The sequence below is a fragment of the Scophthalmus maximus genome, chromosome 1 (genome assembly GCF_022379125.1).
Source record: "Scophthalmus maximus strain ysfricsl-2021 chromosome 1, ASM2237912v1, whole genome shotgun sequence".
Classification (NCBI taxonomy): domain Eukaryota; kingdom Metazoa; phylum Chordata; class Actinopteri; order Pleuronectiformes; family Scophthalmidae; genus Scophthalmus; species Scophthalmus maximus.
This window is the reverse complement of record NC_061515.1, coordinates 28,121,928-28,139,323: the sequence shown is the minus strand read 5'-3', so window position 1 is coordinate 28,139,323 and position 17,396 is coordinate 28,121,928. Positions and strand designations below refer to the sequence as shown.

The 17,396-nt window shown below is 44.4% G+C and overlaps 1 protein-coding gene across 2 annotated transcripts in view; it reads right to left on the bottom strand.

Moving 5' to 3' along the window:
- Window positions 1-5,000: 5,000 nt before the first annotated feature.
- LOC118312998 (E3 ubiquitin-protein ligase Midline-1-like) overlaps window positions 5,001-17,396 on the bottom strand; it is a 43,733-nt gene continuing 31,337 nt past the window's right edge. For both annotated transcript variants that reach the window (XM_035638145.2, XM_035638136.2), the window contains exons 4-10: window positions 13,444-13,551; window positions 11,758-11,906; window positions 11,155-11,282; window positions 10,245-10,388; window positions 7,840-8,001; window positions 7,368-7,575; window positions 5,001-7,275 (exon numbers count right to left, since the gene is read on the bottom strand). In XM_035638145.2, the coding sequence (XP_035494038.1) occupies window positions 6,927-7,275; window positions 7,368-7,575; window positions 7,840-8,001; window positions 10,245-10,388; window positions 11,155-11,282; window positions 11,758-11,906; window positions 13,444-13,551 (1,248 nt within the window). In that variant the 3' untranslated portion in view covers window positions 5,001-6,926. The remainder of the gene's footprint in view (window positions 7,276-7,367; window positions 7,576-7,839; window positions 8,002-10,244; window positions 10,389-11,154; window positions 11,283-11,757; window positions 11,907-13,443; window positions 13,552-17,396) is intronic.

Here is a 17,396-nt window from a genome sequence, read left to right as displayed (position 1 = left end):
GCCCGCGTTCCCCCCCCCCCGTCCATTTTTCATACAAAGTGAATGTACGAACGCGAGCACGCGAGAACTCGCGTCAATCGCGCATTTGCGTGAGATGAAAATATTGAACTCGAGCGAGCACGCATACACACATAAAAGAAAAACCCAAACCCAAAATTAGATATGAACGTAAGAGCCTCATGAAACCAGGCAAAGAGGGAGCCGCGGGTTGGCCAGGCCTGATCTAAGTCTTTGATTAAGATCAAATGCAATAAAGAAGAAATGAAGCGCTCCATTCAGAATATCAAAAGATTCAAAATGGGTTTGGGCAAGCCGGGGTACGCCTGAGCATTATCCCGGAGGTAGCGAGAGGTAAATGGAGTCCTGATAAGATACTGACTCTCATTAACGACCTTAGATCTGTCTTCACTCCTCTCGGGCGATGGTGAGCTCGGGAATGGGTTTGGGAGTAAGCCTCAGAGTTTGTGCTGGTGCTCTTAAGTCATTAGTTTCATTGCTTGAAATGGAAAGACAAATCGGTTAGAATTGGATTAATTGGTAACAAGGCCAAGTGGTGCTGAGAGCCAGGACGAACAGCCAACAATGGGATACATGCTACCTCCAACTCCCCCAGCGACTGGCCTGCAATCAGTACACATTGTAGAAAGGCTAACTTGCAGGATAAGGAAGTGGACTGTACCCTGTTTGACTTTTTAACCTGAAAAAGCTAGAGAATAAAGCCAGGCAACAAGCTCTGCGCCCTTCTTGGAGGACCGGGTGCGTCGAACAGGTGAGTCGCAGCTATGGCCAGGCCCTGCAGCATCCTCCCAGACCAAACCTAAGCCAAGTCAAGGGAGCCATGCTAGACCCTGACTAAGGCCCGAAAGCACCGGTCCTGGCGCCAACAACCTGGCCGTCACGGATATCAGCCAAGTTCTCGCTGGCAGCGAACTCCACAGCTCTGGTACTTGTCGGGAAACGCGAGCAGAGAGCGGAACAGCTTGGCAACGGCAGATCAAAAGAGATGCTTTACCGCCCTCAGCGGTAAGACGGCAGGCAGGGTACCACATGGCCTTCCATCATTCGCTGTGATAGAAACAATCGGGGCCCCGCGGAGAGGCCTGCACCGCAGCTAATGATTGGCCTGAAACCTGCTAGTCAGAATAGCTAATGGCGTTCACATAATCATTGCAATTTCGCCGTCACAGTAGCAATTATTTCGCCAGAGTGGTTGTGGGTTTTCCCAAATAGTGGCTATTTGGTATGTGATGTTTAATGATAGTCAAATGAGCCCCTCAGGATGAATGGCACAGGCCACAGAGCAGCATCTCTGCAGGTGGTATGGATCCATGCTTGTTGCGCGCGTCTTGTTTGTTGCTTTTCTTTCCCTTTTTGTTCTGTGTTTTTCTGGTTGAAGGACATTTTTAGAAATGCTTCTTCAGGTGCCTCCATTTGTGTAACTGGTAAAAAAAAAGACCTTTTCAGATGTGAGTTTCTTCACTTTTCTTAGACAGTTATTATGACAGGTTAGCTGTGACATGTTAGCAACTTGTACTGGATGCACAGTATGTCCTGACCTGAGAATTCTACCAAAAAATAAAAGAGAACACAGTTCAGGATGAGACCTTGAAGACATCTCCAAATGATGACTTTTGTCAAAATATTAAAAATGAATAACACCATTTTTAATTACTCCGTGCAGCATTTCTACTAAGCTGCATGTTTGGCATCTCTCCACGGGTACTGCCAAATGTTTCGCTGTATGATTCAGATTCGAGGCAGGTATTTACAGCCTCAAAGTGACCTTGACCCATTCAAGCAAAAAAACAACAAACAAAAACAAAACGAAACATCTTCAATTTTTCCGTGACCCCCCAAAACCTGTATCGCCTCGTCTGTTTCTGACACTTTCACAATAAACTCGGGGAGGTTTCTTTTTCTGGCGAGACCTTTATTTGTGCCTCCACACCGTCGAGTTCAACACAGACACAGTAACACTCGGCCTGGCAACTGAATCCCATTTAGGAATACACAAAGTGACCAACAAGCTCCTGATTGCATATCGATCCCTTCAAAGCACACAGGGAACATTATGACTCCAGTCGAGCCTTATGACTTATTCTGGCCATTTCCTCTCTCCGTGCCCTACAACAGGTGTAAGTGTGGGCTCTAACAGAGCAAAGCCCTGTGAATAACTGAGGATTTAATAGATCGTGATTCAGAGGAACCAGAAAGAGGCTTAACTGAGATGAGTTACTGACTACCGGGAACTACCTGCATTTCATTCATGGATTTTCTCATGAATACCCTCAGAAGTCAATTACTGTGCATCGTCCAGTGGCATCTCTGCATGGGGCTTGTATGTGGATTTTCTTGAATCTTAACAGTGACATCTGCTGGACATTTGGAGGACTGCGTTCCCCTCGCAAGGATACAGCACAGGATGAGTTGAACAACTGAAACATTGTTTATTCGTCTGATCATATACAAAATACTTATAATCCCATTTGTATCCTATACAGAGGCTTGGGTGTGTATAGTCTAAAGGCCCATCTGAATTTCACATGCACAAATCTCATGTTTTGAAGGTAAAAGTGCAGAATTTACAGCCAGTAACACGGCAGCTCAGCTCCATTTGCTGTCACTGTGCTTCGGTACCAGATTCCGCCCCATTTCTTTCCACATCCACTCCTGCGGGAGTTGCTATTATTTCTCTCTGCTCATGTCTCCGAGTGCTGCCGTTGTCTGTTTGCTTGAAATGGCAAATGTTCACCGGTAAGTAGCCACTGATACATGCCCGAGTTCACTTACTACACACACACAGAGTATACATTGGGATGGCTAGAGCCCACGGACTGACTGCACAGTTCCCCCAGGAGAGCGAGAGCTGTGTCTTTTGCAGTCTTGTCTCTCTCTGTGCGGTGGCTCGGCAGTAAAAGAAATCCTTTGGGGACTGCGGAGCCTCAAGACTGCCCATACAAGTGCAGCTGCAGTGGGCAGAAGCACGGGCAGCATCGCTCTGACACCAACCGTGGCCTCATGATCTGTGCAAAAGCGGGACAGTGTTTGCCTTAAAGCGGAGCGAAGTGGCCTTGTGGAGGGAGGTCAGTGGCACGAAAATCCCAAGGGGGGAAAAACGGAATGACGAACACTTTCAGATTCTTGAAAAACAAACACACACGTTCAAGGTGCCCTTGAGTCAAAAAAAAAAAGAAGGCCTGAGCTGTTAAGTCTGCCAGACGTCCACACCAGTTCTCAAGTGTGAATGTGCTCGTGCGTCACCATATGTGCAGAGAAACAACAACCACGCTGAGCAAATGCCTCATTTGATAAAGGTTAATAAAAGAGCTGCTCCTCCACCTCTGTGCTGCATTTCAGCCGAGCAAAGATCCCGAGGGGCGTAAAGTTACTGTATTGATTGTTTGAAATGTCAAAAAGAGTCTCGTATGAGACCACAAGAGGGGTCAGCAGGCACATTTATCCGCTGAACTTGGCTCAAATTGTATTAAGTTGGAGGAGAAAGGTCGGAATTTATGGCCAGTAAAATGTCTTTTTTCAAAAAGTAAATGAAATTGCTTGAACGTTGGCAAGAGAACTCACATTACACATCTCAAGTGCAATAAACTAACAATGAAATCATTTTTTTCCCCCTGTCATATGGAGCCAGTAAAACAAAGTGCAGAGCCATGTGATGTATGAGATGCACAATAGTCTCAGGAGCAGATTTTAATAAGATAATTGTTTATAATTAATAATGACAATTTATGCACAGAAGCAGATGGCCTCGTATTGTGACTCGTCATTTTAGACATTTAGTATGCGAGGAGCACAATTGTGTAATGGATTTATCACTGGTTGGGATGACACAGTCTGCTGATCATAGTCAGTCAGTAACCCAGATTGCGGTGCTGGGTTTGGATTCCTATGCACAATTTAACACTATTTGTAGTGAAAGTCTTAGTAAATTGAAAAGGGGTGTGTTGTTTATGAAGAATAACTGAATTGTTAATATGTTCAAGTATTTTTCTGCAACAGCAGTGGCTCCATTGATTCCTGTCTAATGAATGAGGGAAAAAAAAGGGGCACTGCCTTATAATATTCACGAAATATATTCTGCTCTTTCCAGCAACTGTGATTGATTAAAGAGTAAATTTGCATATTTGCGCCTTTCAAAATGTGATATCTGACACTGGCAAGGCCATCTTTTATTTAAACAACTCGCCTGAGAGCAAGAACAATTGATCCTGCGATAACCAGGAGGAGCCCACTGATGTCCGCAGGATGTCCACGTGATAAACTCGACAACGTCCTTATCCGCGAGACATCCATGAACTCAAGTGAACTCGAAAAAAGTTGGTGTCTCAACTCGGAGTCAGACGTTTTAGCATCTGCCTGGAGGATTTATCACGGGGAAGGAAGTACAGATCGTATCCAGAGCTTTGCTTTCTCCTGCAGCATCTGCTCCTGTGCTAGTTGAAGTTCCCAATATTGATGCTGCGTAACGGATAATCACATTATTCCCTGATTGTGTAGCAAAGATGATTAGAGTCCACTTTGCTAGATGAATCTGGTTAATTCGAGCCTCTGCCAACCCAGCATTAAGTGATTATTTTTTGGGACTAATTTCGTCATGCAACAATAAATATCAGACAAAAGGACAGTCCCACTGACGCCACACGGTAGTGAGTGGGTGTGCTGCAATTGGAGACGCCTGTCTAATGCCAATGCATGGGAAATACATTGAAAGCAAATTTAGATACATTTACTTATATATTTTCCTAATAAACATATCGGTTATGACAGGGTCTGACCGGAATTTGGCCTTTTAACTTGGAAGAACATACAGTATTAATACCTATAGTATTTGCATTATCATCTTAAAGGGCACACGTTATTTTACTCAGATCACAGAATGTGATCTTTGATTCTGCGGCATTTCCCCCCGTCCCACTTTATGAAAACTGCTCTTGACACGCTCATATCTCTACATTACTCCACTGCAGGAAATCAAAGCACGCAAGTCAATGTGAAAAGGAACATTTATTTTTGACCTTCTCAGACTTAAGTCAGACGACAGTGATGCAAGCACTTGTATCCTGTTTTCCATAAGAATGTCCACAGAGACAGAACATATAACATCATGGTCATAAAGTTCAAATGGAAACATTAAATTAAGCACTACAAATTCATACCAGATACAAGGAAACACACAGTTGAATTTATTGCCGAGGAAACACAGAATTAAAGAATAGAATTTGTTCTCCATATTTTTTTTTTTTAAGTTCACTATAGGCACTGAAACAGCGCAACATTGGGAAATCATTGTATTTACACTGAGGAGCTAAATTTCACCATAATTCAACTTTATTCCATAAAGAACAAAAATATATATAATTTAGAATTGACAGTTTCCCTTAATACCACCAACTGAATCTTTTTTTAGTTATTTTTGTCCATATTAAATGGCAAAGAATTTAAAAAAAAAACTCATTCAGACAAAGTAAAACATGAGCACACCTTACTATATAATATAAGTCCAAGGACAGCACAAAGTGTATGGCTGTGTTCTTTTGATACAGTGAAAAAGGTGTTTTGTTTGAGTAACTCAAATTTTTATATTGTCAAACAATATGCTGCAAGTGGATTTGATGGTGTCTGAACCATGGTTGATGGTGTCATATCCACACGGTACCACAGTGTGAAAACAACACGTAAAATAAGGAAGACACTTTATTAAAAGTTAATTCAAGTCTCCGGAGTATTGGTTCACCAGCTCAAATATGTGTTTGCTAAACGGCTTGTTTAAATATACCCAATTGTATATTTGACCTCTTAGCTCCAATAATAACCTGGGGCTACAGCTGTAACACAACTCACAGATTATGTATCACATAAAATGATAATGGCTGGACTTGTCTGGCTGCCAGGAAACCAAATGAACATGATGAGTCAAACAGAACACAACTCTTTGCCAATATGGATGCTCGTTAATTGCACCAAAATGAATGAGACTTGTGTGAACAATGTGCAAAAACAAGGTCGACATTTAAAGGAATCGTCAGCTTTCCAATATTGGCATAATACTATTTCCTCTCTGTAAGTTTTTAAAAATAATTCAGCATTTATTAAGAGTACGATTTTCTGTAAAGACACCTGCACAGACAGCAATGGCTGCTTTGGTTCCTTTTGTTTGAATGAATAAGGGAAAGTTAAGGAGGAATGTCTATGAATTTACAAAATATACACCTTCTATTTGGCTCTTTCAGCAAACCATGATTGAATAATGTAGGGGTACTTAATGTTTATGCATTCATGTTTTGTGTGTGTGTGCGTGTGTGTGCGTGCGGTGTGTGTACTTGAAGGGATTTTCAAAGTGCTATATCCGATAAAAGGGTGTAAAAAAAGAAAAGAAAAAAGGGAAAATTACAAATTGATCTGTGGCTTTTTTCCTAGTTGCCGTGGCACAAATATGCCCATCACAGCCCAAAGTGCCTTCGAGTACTAACAAGGTCCATTTGTCCTGGTTTCCTCTGTACTGACTCCAGCTTATTGCCATCCATCTAGAACTGGTCCCTCTGAGTCAATACAACATGAACCGGCGTCATAGTTCCGGCTAGAAATCATAGTAAACAATTGCGGATCGGTTTTGAGAGGTCTGATGAAATAACACCTCGGGAGTTTCTTTGTCTCGTCTTTGCACTTTAAAGCTGCACCAGTTAACTTTGCACAAATAGCAGTGTGAGTGTTTGAATTGATTGGGAGTGATGTCATCAGCTGACTCTCATCCCTTTTTTTGTCACTGCTTCTGGGTGCAGAACAGCGCACGAGCGGATTTTAATTTGCACAAGCATGCGAGCATTGGGTGTTTTTCGCAAATCTTGCCCAGTGCAGCTTTAAGATAATGAGGCCGGTTTATGTTGATGTATTCGTGCCTTGTCTGCAAGCCTTCAGTTGAGGGGTTCTACTCCCTCTAGGTGGTCGGGGATGGGCAGACCGGTGAGTACCGTCAGACACTTATTCCACACGTTGAACACGGGACACACGGGCTGGACGAAGGAGACGTTGAACGTGTGCAGGTGCTGGGAGCCCACGGCGTCGTAGAAGGTCAGGTACCCGGCGTCGTAGTCCAACAGGACCCCGACGCGTCGCAGGTGGGGCGAGGGCTCGATGGCCAGCTCCTTGCTGTTGTGGCGGACCACCCAGGCGTTGTTGCAGCGGCAGAGCACCCAGGAGGCGGAGTTCTTGCCGATCCACTCGTGCTTGGGAGCTGATTTGTAGGCTATGCCCACCGCGTACCTGAGGGGGAGCGAGCGATGCTGTTATCCGTCCAGATTCCGTTGTGAAAACCACAGACTCCAATGAACCAGACTCCTTGAATAGTGACTCACCATGTGCTCCCTCCAATCAGAGCCTCCCAGTAGTGGCGCCCGCTGTCAATATAGACATTTCCCACCACGCCATAGCTGCTCTGGCTGGTGAACCGCTCCTGGCTGTGGCCCTTCTTGGATGTGGTTTCATCGCGCTCCACCGTCAGGTTGTCGTGGGACACCTTCAGCTTCTTGTGAGCAGATTTGGGGTCCAGCTTGAAAGGCTGGCCTGGTAGACGGGAGGGAAGACAATGAAATATGGATTTTGAAGTGGCAGCACACGGAGATCTATAACGGGCAACATCCCTCACAGGACAGCTCACTTATTTTCAGTTAATTAAGTTCCATACGTAATGATGGAACTATCGCAAGCTACAGCAAGTGGAGCAAGTGACACGAGAAACACAATAAGCTACTTCACAGCGTGACTGTTTACTCATGGATTTCCCTGTAAAGGTGGATTCCATACGGAGTGTCATCATCGGTCGCTTACTGTTGGTCTTCAGAGTCCCTGGTTCACTGCTTCTGCTTCCCGCTTGGTTAATGGCCTTGACAACAAAGATGTACTTGGTGCCGCTCTGCAGGCCGTGCACCGTGTAGTGGTTCTGCTTGATGTTGGGAACGATCATCCAGCTTTCCAGAGAGTTACAGAGACCTGGGAGGAGAGGGAGACGAAGGCCCGATAAGGAGAAAGAAACACAAAAGAGAGAGGTGGACGATGTAGGAAAGGGTCAGTTCGTTTAGGGAGATGATGAAGATGAGATACAGGGAGTAGCATATCAGCCTCAAAAAGTCATTGTAACCTTTATGTGAACCTGAAAACTTCAACCCATGTTTCTCAACTTATCGTACTTCCTGCCTGTCTTCGGCATCAAGACGGAATGAACCCACTGGAATACGTTTGATTCCACTTAACCCCAACAATGACTAAATGAAGGACCGAGACAAATCCCTAATGAGGTCATCATGATTACAGCAATTGTCAAAACCGCCGAGCTGCTGCAATTCCTTCTGGTATGCTCCCATGATTGGAATGAACACATTCATTATAATCAAACACTTTGCAAACTGTATTTGGTCAAGCTTGTAGCTTCCAGGCACATCAAGCTAAAATAGCAGATAAGGAAGCAAGTTAGTCGCTATCATCTTGACACACGTTTCCCCCAGGGAATCCAGTTGACAAGGCTGCACTGAGCAATCCTGCACAGGAGTTAATAACGCTGTAGTGCTGCTTTTGTTATTGCATTAACATCGCACGGCTGTTTCCTTGCATCGTCTGAATTGGACCTGGGGGGGATGTCTTTCTGGCACACGACTCAGATGCCAGCAGCGACACCTCTGACATTATCGGATGTGAAAACAGCAGGAGAGAAAAATCAGAGGGCTGTCGGTGAACAGGAGACGGGGAAACAGGAGCGAGTGTAAGCAAGAGGGGAAAGAATGGGGCGGGGCAGGAGGGGGGGGGGGGGGGGGGTAAAGTGTCACATTAGTTTAATAGCTGTCGCTTCTAAGGATGCTGTGAACTGTAAAGTAACGAAAGGCAGTGGCAGAGGTGCAACCCTGGGACGAAACAAGTCGTCGAAGGAAGGACTCCCGTGGCTGATTGAGTTGAAAGAGGCAAAAGAACTTGAAGAAGGAAAGGAAGGAAGGAAGGAAGGCAGATTATAGTTGCTGTGAGTTGGACCTATTTGAATCTAAAAAAGAAGAAGAAAAAGAGAAGGGATGAAAGACAGAGAAAAGGCGGTTTGATTGAAAGGGAGCAGGGGAGCTCGTCTTCAGATGTCCTGACACCATTTTCTTCCTCGTGGCTGTTGCTCACTCGAGTGTGCTCCTGATTTTCTGGGTCTAGTGCGCATGAGAGTAAGTGTGTGTGTGTGTGTGTGTGTCGGCCTATACAGTGCGTCTAGTACTGTTCAACAAGTCTTTGTGCCACTACGCGTGCGTCTGGGATGCCGATTGTTTCTCAGCTGTCATATCCCCTGATACTACATCTCAGACCTTTGGTGCCACTTCGACCTAAACGTCTTGCATGCATCGACATAACAAACTCTAAAGTCTCATCTTCCGCTGACTGTGTGGATTCTCTGCTGCGCCATCGTCAAATCTTCCCCTCGGGTTCATCCTTCGCAAGCTACGGTGGTTTGACGGCAACGTCTGAGGCCTGCAGTAGCAGAGCACGAGGGCGACGTGATCGCGTAGAGCAGATGTCGCGTCTGTTGATAGTCTGTACCTCGTGAAAGGGTAAGTGGACGTGTTTACGCTCAGGATGGGGGACATTGGCCGGAGCCGTAGCTGAGATTTCACGAAGATTAAAGGTCCAAGGTCATGACAGGGGTGAACACATGTGGACACTTGCTGTACATGAACAATGAATTCAGTGAGTTCCCGTGGGTGAACGGACAACTATCACTGCATTACTTTGATTCTAAAGACAACTTCAAATGACATGACGCGTCTCAGACAACTGCTGGAGTTCTGATGAGCGTCTTCTCTCCCCTGTGATTTCAAAGCAGATTTATCATGGTGAAATCCGATTGAAGTGTAAATCCACAGAATCCAAAACGACGCGTGTCACGTCTCTGCGTTCAGATTTGACTGAAGGATTGAGTCGAGTGCCCTATCCCTCGCTCTACCCACTCAAAAAAAATAAATAAAAGACCCTGGGGGAGATAGTTTGAAAACCCCTGACCTGAAAATGCCCATCATCCCTAAGTTGGTTGTAAATTGACCAAAAACCCACATGTTCCCAGCGAGACTTGACCCCGATTTCTTTTGTTGTAGCTTCAGCCCTGAGTATTGATACTTTCACTCCTTTACATTTGACAATTTACATCAGTCGGACTGTGTTTTCTAGTTCGTATTTGATCGCTGCGTTCCTCGACGGCCGCATTCACTTACTGGCAATGTTAGACTGTCCGGTGAAGATGGCGTACTGGAGCTCATAGGACACCACCGTGAATTCATCATCGGACGTCCAGTGGACGGTGATGGTGTCGTACGAAGCTGTGCACAACTCTTCCCTTATGCACGGAGCACTTGGAGCTGTGAGTAGAAGAGGAAAAAAAGCAACGTATATCACCCAACAATGTGTCTAATGCTACGACTTGTTTGTACATAATTTGCAAATGGCAATTGTTCTATTCTCAAACGATACCACGCTCAGAGGGTGTCAGTTGCTTCGACAAACAAGTAGCCCCACTTAACCCCGGCTGTGCCCACGGGGCGGAATTCATGAGTGTTAAGGCTTCATCGCACACCGGATTGAAGATGTTCTTTTCAGTCGAGTGGTAGGTTGAGCATTAAAAGTAATGCGGAAGAGAGATAATGAAATATACAGATAGAAAGCAGCTCACATTAGCACGAGGGGAAGAGTAACTATCACAATCCTTTCAGCAGGAACTTATGCGAGGTCTTACGTAACCAGAAATCCTAAGTTGGCTGTCCCACGCTTGTTTATTGATTCATGGGATATTTCTTTTTCTGCGGAGAGATAAATAAAAGCCACTTCCTCTCCCATTCTGTGTCTGTCACTCTCTCCTTCTCCTGAGCCGTTCTGTCATGAGTGGATGCGCCGAGTGGAGTGATTCAGTCTGATTCACTTAGTGAAAAGGCCCTCCAGCGAAGCCCTCATGCGTCGCAGAGAGTAAATACGAGCCGACCATTTTCCCAGACCTCCAAGTCCACGACGAATGATGCCTTGCCATTGTCCCCAGCAATGCTAGGGCATTCTGGTAGGTCCCCAGCGAACGGGACATTGGAAACCAACGTTGGCAACACTTTTTTGAAGGAACAAGCTCTCGGGTTTTACCAGTGAGGTAATCCAGATTCTCCAGCAGCTTCTTCTCTCTGGTGAAGTCGAGCGCGAAGGTGTCGAAAGTGTCCGTGAGGTGAATCTCCGGGATGAGCACTTGGGTGGATGCGGTTGCCATGGAAACCCTAGGATCGTTATCAATCAAAACATTGAACAGGTGAATTACGCAGGCTCCACATGTATTACAAAATATGCTAGCAACTATTAAAAACAACAACTTTTCAACGATTTTGTGAAGAAATACTGCGCTCAGAATATGAATAGAAGCTGCCTTGTAATTAGTGCAGCTGTGCAGCAAAAGATTCTGATTGAAAAAGTTTTGTTTCAAGGACTAAAGGATAATGATTTTTCTTTTATATCGCTGTGTTTCCCGAGAGAATGCACATATGGACGGCGGGCTTTCTTCTCAATTGCTGAGTCAATTAGCCAGAGAGCTTAGACCGGGAGTGAAATGACACCAGGCTCAATACAAGACGGAATTCCTTTCTACTTGTCTTTGCTGTTTCTGGAAGCCGAGGAGAAAAAAAGCCTTACATTGTGTATAATGGTTTAAGCCGAGCTGAATAAGTGCACGCATGGGCTCAGCCTGGTCCGTCTCACCTCTCGTTGATGCTCTTGGCCGTCTGCAGGAAGCGAGCGTGGTCGGTTTCTTTCAGCGTCTGGTCGGCCTGCGTGATGAGGGCCGAGGACCGCTCGATGCACTGCTTGCAGTTGGTGATCTGCTGGGCGAGCTTCCGAATCCTCTGTGCCTGGGAGGAATGTCAAACGCAGAGAGAAGTCTAAGAACATCATTTCTGCTAGGGTGGACAGAACAATCAAATCGAGGGAGCATGAAAGCGTCCTCATCCCGGTTAAGGTGCTGCAGATCATTAAGGATGGGAAGATAATCGGAGCTGACGACAGGAAATGACCCCAAAAATATGGGGTTTCATGGGTACGAGGCAATGAATGTTAACATTTCAAAGTCACTTATACACGAAAAGGTCAGTTCTGGAGCCGATTGATGCAGGCAGTCATGTATTTCTTCATGTTCTCTTAATTGGTATGAGCACCAGAGAAATTAAATTGTAGCAAAGGCCGTGAGCACATCCATCACGCTGAGCTAAAGTTACAGGGACTCAGAGCTGATTTGTTTTGGCCTCCTTTCTTGTTCCTGGCTCTCTGACGCTTTGCTTGTCTTGGTTCTATTGTAACGGTGGAGCTAGAGTAAATGAAAAAGGAAAAGTTCAAGGTTCACTGATTTGACATTTAAGCTTCATGAGAAAGTTGATTTCTAATGAGCAAGAAAGCACTGAACTAAATTAAATTGAGCTTCTCCCATGTCCGTGCGAGCATTACATCCTTTCCAGGCCAGTGTCAATGATTGCTGCACACAAATTTGCTATTTTCTTTTGCCATGTGTTTGCCTTGCAGTGTCATTCCCTCTCACCATGAGGAGAGATTTTAAGAGACAGATTGGGGCCAGTGGCTGGATTGAGGTCAAAGGACATTTCATCAGCAGTTTGACTTGTGAAGAACCCAAACAGTGTAATCTCATGTTTAATCCATTGAAATGCAAAATCATAACCACGATAAGAAAATACATAATACTAATAAGGACACAAAGCAGACTGAGCAGAGACAACTGGCTTTTGAAAATAATTCTATTGACAATGATTTAGCAATCTGTTGGCTTAGAAATAAATGTGTGTCCTTCTGTGTATCTTCTCTGATGCAATCCTAAAAAAAAAAACAATCCCTAGTGAGGTCCACGTCTCATCTGGGGTTTAGAGTAAACACTCCCGTCCCATATGCTCCGGGATCTACTCTTGGCCAGTCTGACTGATTTCGCCGTCTGTTTGGAATCTGTAGAAAGGGGTCGGATTTCAGGCAGCTGAGAAGTTTGGCAATCGAGAAAGAAAATGGGGTCCGGTGGTAGCTTGAAGTGATTTTGGTGAGTCCAGATAGTGATGATTAAAGGTGATAGCATTAGCAGCCAATCGAAGGTAGCAATGCAATCCTAACATTGGTTTGTACCACATTTGATTCCATGTACTTAATTAATGAGGCAGTTAAACTGCTTCTATGCAAATCACTGGAATATTAGATCGGCAGACAATGATGATTAGTTTTTGTTTTTGTCGTTGGAATGGATGAAAAACTAATTCTGAGCAGTTAAGGATTCTTGTAAATGCTGTGCATCAATTACCAAAAGTATTATAAAATGAAAAGACTTCTCCGGCGGTGGCTTTAAGAGGGACAAGAACAGAGTAGCGGATGTGAAGTGCGAGAGAGTGTTCATCTCACCTTCCCCTCCTTGATCTTGGTGCCGATGAGCTGCCTCCTCTGCTGAATGATGTCAATCAGGAGATCACACTCCTCCATGAGCTTGCCCTCCTGGCGGGACGCGTTCACCTGAGAACCAATTGGCACGCAGTGTTAGATAAGTGAAGACGGAGGGGCGCGTGTTTAGCGGCGGCGCCGGGGCGCGTCGACCGAGGGACAGGCTGTCATTTTCATCAATCAGCCCGCCCCCTTGTCCGGGAGCAAACACTCGAGGAAGATGAGGCATATTCATGTCCTGCTGCTGGATGATTGCCGAGCGACGAGTGAAACAACCCAGCGGTTGTCGGAGGCAGACGCGACACTCCACACACAAGGGCTGCGTCTGAAATCAGCCCCTTTGGACCATAATGCACTAAACGTGTGTCTGGATTATGTGCTGTTTCAAATCCTCACATCACATTTCTGCAAACAATCCTCATAATGAAATGACTGTACTTGAGTCTACAGTTGCAGAACGACAGTGATTGTGCAGAGAGGGAGTTACCGAGGACTCAGCCGAGGAGCTGCCCTCATTCCCTGCATGGCTGCCATTTTGAAGTTGGGAAATCCTGACATATCAGACATTTTACACTAGTCTATTACACATACGCATATATAAACTAGCCTAGTTTAGTTAAGTGGTTTAGTAGATACTTTATTTATCCCGAGGGAAATTTAGGCATCCAGCAGCATTTACAAACATACATACATTAAACATATATCAATCCTACATAAAATAAAAATACAAAATTAAATTAAATATTAAACTATAACTATAAAAACTAGCTTATTACAGTGCAAAACGGGAAAATGGATGTGCAAATGAAGGTTGAAATAAATTGTCCTTTTCTATTAGCCTACATGCAGCAGTAAGTTTGAAAACTAATAATTTATAGTGTTTAAAGTAAAAAAAAAAAGAAGCTATGTGTCATTCCATGCATCATAAGTACGTGTTACATTAGTGTGTCTCTCAACTCTGAGAGCATAGGTCACATTGTGGAATACACACATGCAGGTGTTGTGCAAACTTTATGTCTTTAGTTTCAGTGGCTGTGGGTCCAACACTGTGTTTGGCTTCAGAAGAACGATTTAATTTAGCTGCGAGGTGTTTGGGAAACGGCTGCTGATGCTGTGGATTACGCGCAGGGTCTCGAGAAGAAAAATGGCATCCAGCTCCCTTCCCTGAGTTATTTGATTCACTTTGCTGTTGGATCCTTTACAGTCTCGGCAGACTATAAAAGTTGTTGAAGTCCAATTATAAGACTGTAGGTCGGAACATAATGCGTAATTTCTCATTGTGGTCATTTCCTCGCGGTCCTTTCAGCACCTTATGAAGTGTTTTCTTGCTGCAGCGACGCGATAGCATGGGGAGCAATGAAAAGGGAAGTCTGCTGTGATTGTTGCCAAGCCAACAAGATTGCACAGTTAATCACGCACACGCACGCACACACACACACACACACACACACACACACACACACACACACACACACACACACACACACACACAAACACATGTTGACAGGTGTTTTAATAATGACATCATGTGGAGTCATTTGGCTATTCCACCATAGAGCCAAACAAGCTGGATAGGACTTCCTCAGCATCCTCAAGGTCCTTGCAGCATTTATGTGATTTTCTGGCACCACGTTGCCAACAGAAACAATTTGCCACCTGGCTCACATCTCGGTGCTTGCGTGAGACGTGCCGAGCTGAAAACCATCGCGATGATGTGTAAGGGTGCCTGCATGTGCATCTGTCTTTTCAACACTGCTAATTGGTTTTTCCTCTTCATCTCCGTGGCAGCTCTGGGGAAAGTTATTATTTAAAACGGTTTAGCGTGTATACTGTACGTGCGTCTTATCTATTAGCCGCAGGTTGTACACCAATTATTATTTCTGATATCATGATCTATGTATTGGTGCGTCAGGTGATAAATGATAAATGACTGATAGAGTCAATTTGACCTGTATTGAAAGTTTGGCTTTTTTTCCAATTTGCCATCTCTGGCATCTCATGACTGTTACCCACACACACACACACATGCACGCACATGCACGCACACACGCTGTTGTTCTTCCCTCGCCAGATTTAAGAATTAAGAACATTTGATCAAAAATTTGACATTTTGGAGCTGAAAACATTATGATAGTATTAGTAGTTTGTATGAAGTAAGTATCAGAAAATATAAACGACACACACACACACACACACACACACACACACACACACACACACCCTGACCAGAGTACATAATGTGCCATGTAAATATTTGGAGCCTCAAGTGACTGCGGGCAGAGCCTTCTGGAGCGTATGATTTGAGTGACATATTGCATCCCGACTGGGACATCCAGTGACTCATGCTACACACACACACACACACACACACACACACACACACTTACGGATGCACACACACACACACACACACACACACACACACACACACACACACACACCCTTTCTGCAGGGGAGATGGATTTCAACTTTACAGGCCTAACAAATATTCAATGACACCGCAACTCTGCATTTGTGCAGCATCATGCCACAGGCATCGGGGGTGTTGATGCTTTTTTGTCCGGCCTTTTGCTGACTTGTTTCCAGCTGTGAAAGAATGTGACACAATGCGGTGCAGGGTCATGCAATTGCACAGGTATTGATTCATTTGTACTTGTTGTGAGACCTCTGAGGAGAGTTTGCCATCCATGCCGGTTTTCCAATGGACTTTTTCAGTTTCAGTTTTCACACTAATGCTCCTAAGTATCCATGTACACGTGCAGTACACACCGTTTTTATACAACGTCTAGAGTCTCGGAGCCGTCAGCGAATCTCCGCGGCCCTCTCCAGAGAAGCTTTGGAATAGATTAGTCTGATGTGAAATATTCAAAAAGCTGCGTCCACAGCACGCCAAGCTGCTCTGACAGTGCTTTTTCCTGTGTGATCCTCTATTTCCATTGATTTATTTTAGCCCTGTCACATCCATGCGCATGTAACACAGATTCATTTTCCTGAGTTACCACATCTTTCCTCTTTTTGGGCTCATAATCATCAGTTAAACATATATTCTTCCGACCTCTTACTTTTTTCCCCTCACAGTTCACTCCACATGCTGCTTTAGGGCTTCAGAGTGTGTTGTAACACTGCACTGTGTGTGTGCTGGTGACTATAATGCACCGGGGGAAAATAGGTCAGCCCTTTTCCCCCCCTGTGCACATCATTTATGCACTTCTAATTTTTTAAATTGAGTCTCTCCTTTGTTTGCTGGTCTTGTGACGATCGAAAGTATCCAACAGGGTGTTTGTAATTTTTTTAATTCCTGCATCATCGAAAATTGGCCCTGCAGCTTTACTCTCAGGACAACATCTTTTGCGTGATGGCGACAAACAAAAAACGACTGCAGGGAAAAATAAAATGCGCCCTGCACTTTAGCAAAGGAAAAAGAAAAAGAAGAAAAAAAATGAAATCCACTCAATACATCACAATCCTCTGCCCTTGCAGCTTGTGTTTCTGTGGTTTTTGAGCGGAGGTACAACATAGAACAAAAGATGTCACTGCCTTTTAACCCTGTGGCGTTGCTTGATTTAAATCTTCTTAGTGGGCCAGTGTAACATGAACAGGCAGGCTTAGCACAGATAAGCATTATGTAGACTGCATAACAAACACACACACACACACACACACACACACACACTTTACTATCCTAATAATTGAGTGTACTGCAATAATGGAACAGAAAACTTTTTCTTTTTTTAAAAATATTTGGTACGATGCTAAATCAGTATTAACTCTTGCTGAAATCCATATTTTCTCACAGATACAATTAAAATCGTCACATCAAAGTGATTCCCCTGTCTTTCTGTCTCTGCGTCATCGCTGTGGTATGTGGAATAAAATTGTGACATTTGACGTTTGTCATAAAAAAAAAATAATAATAC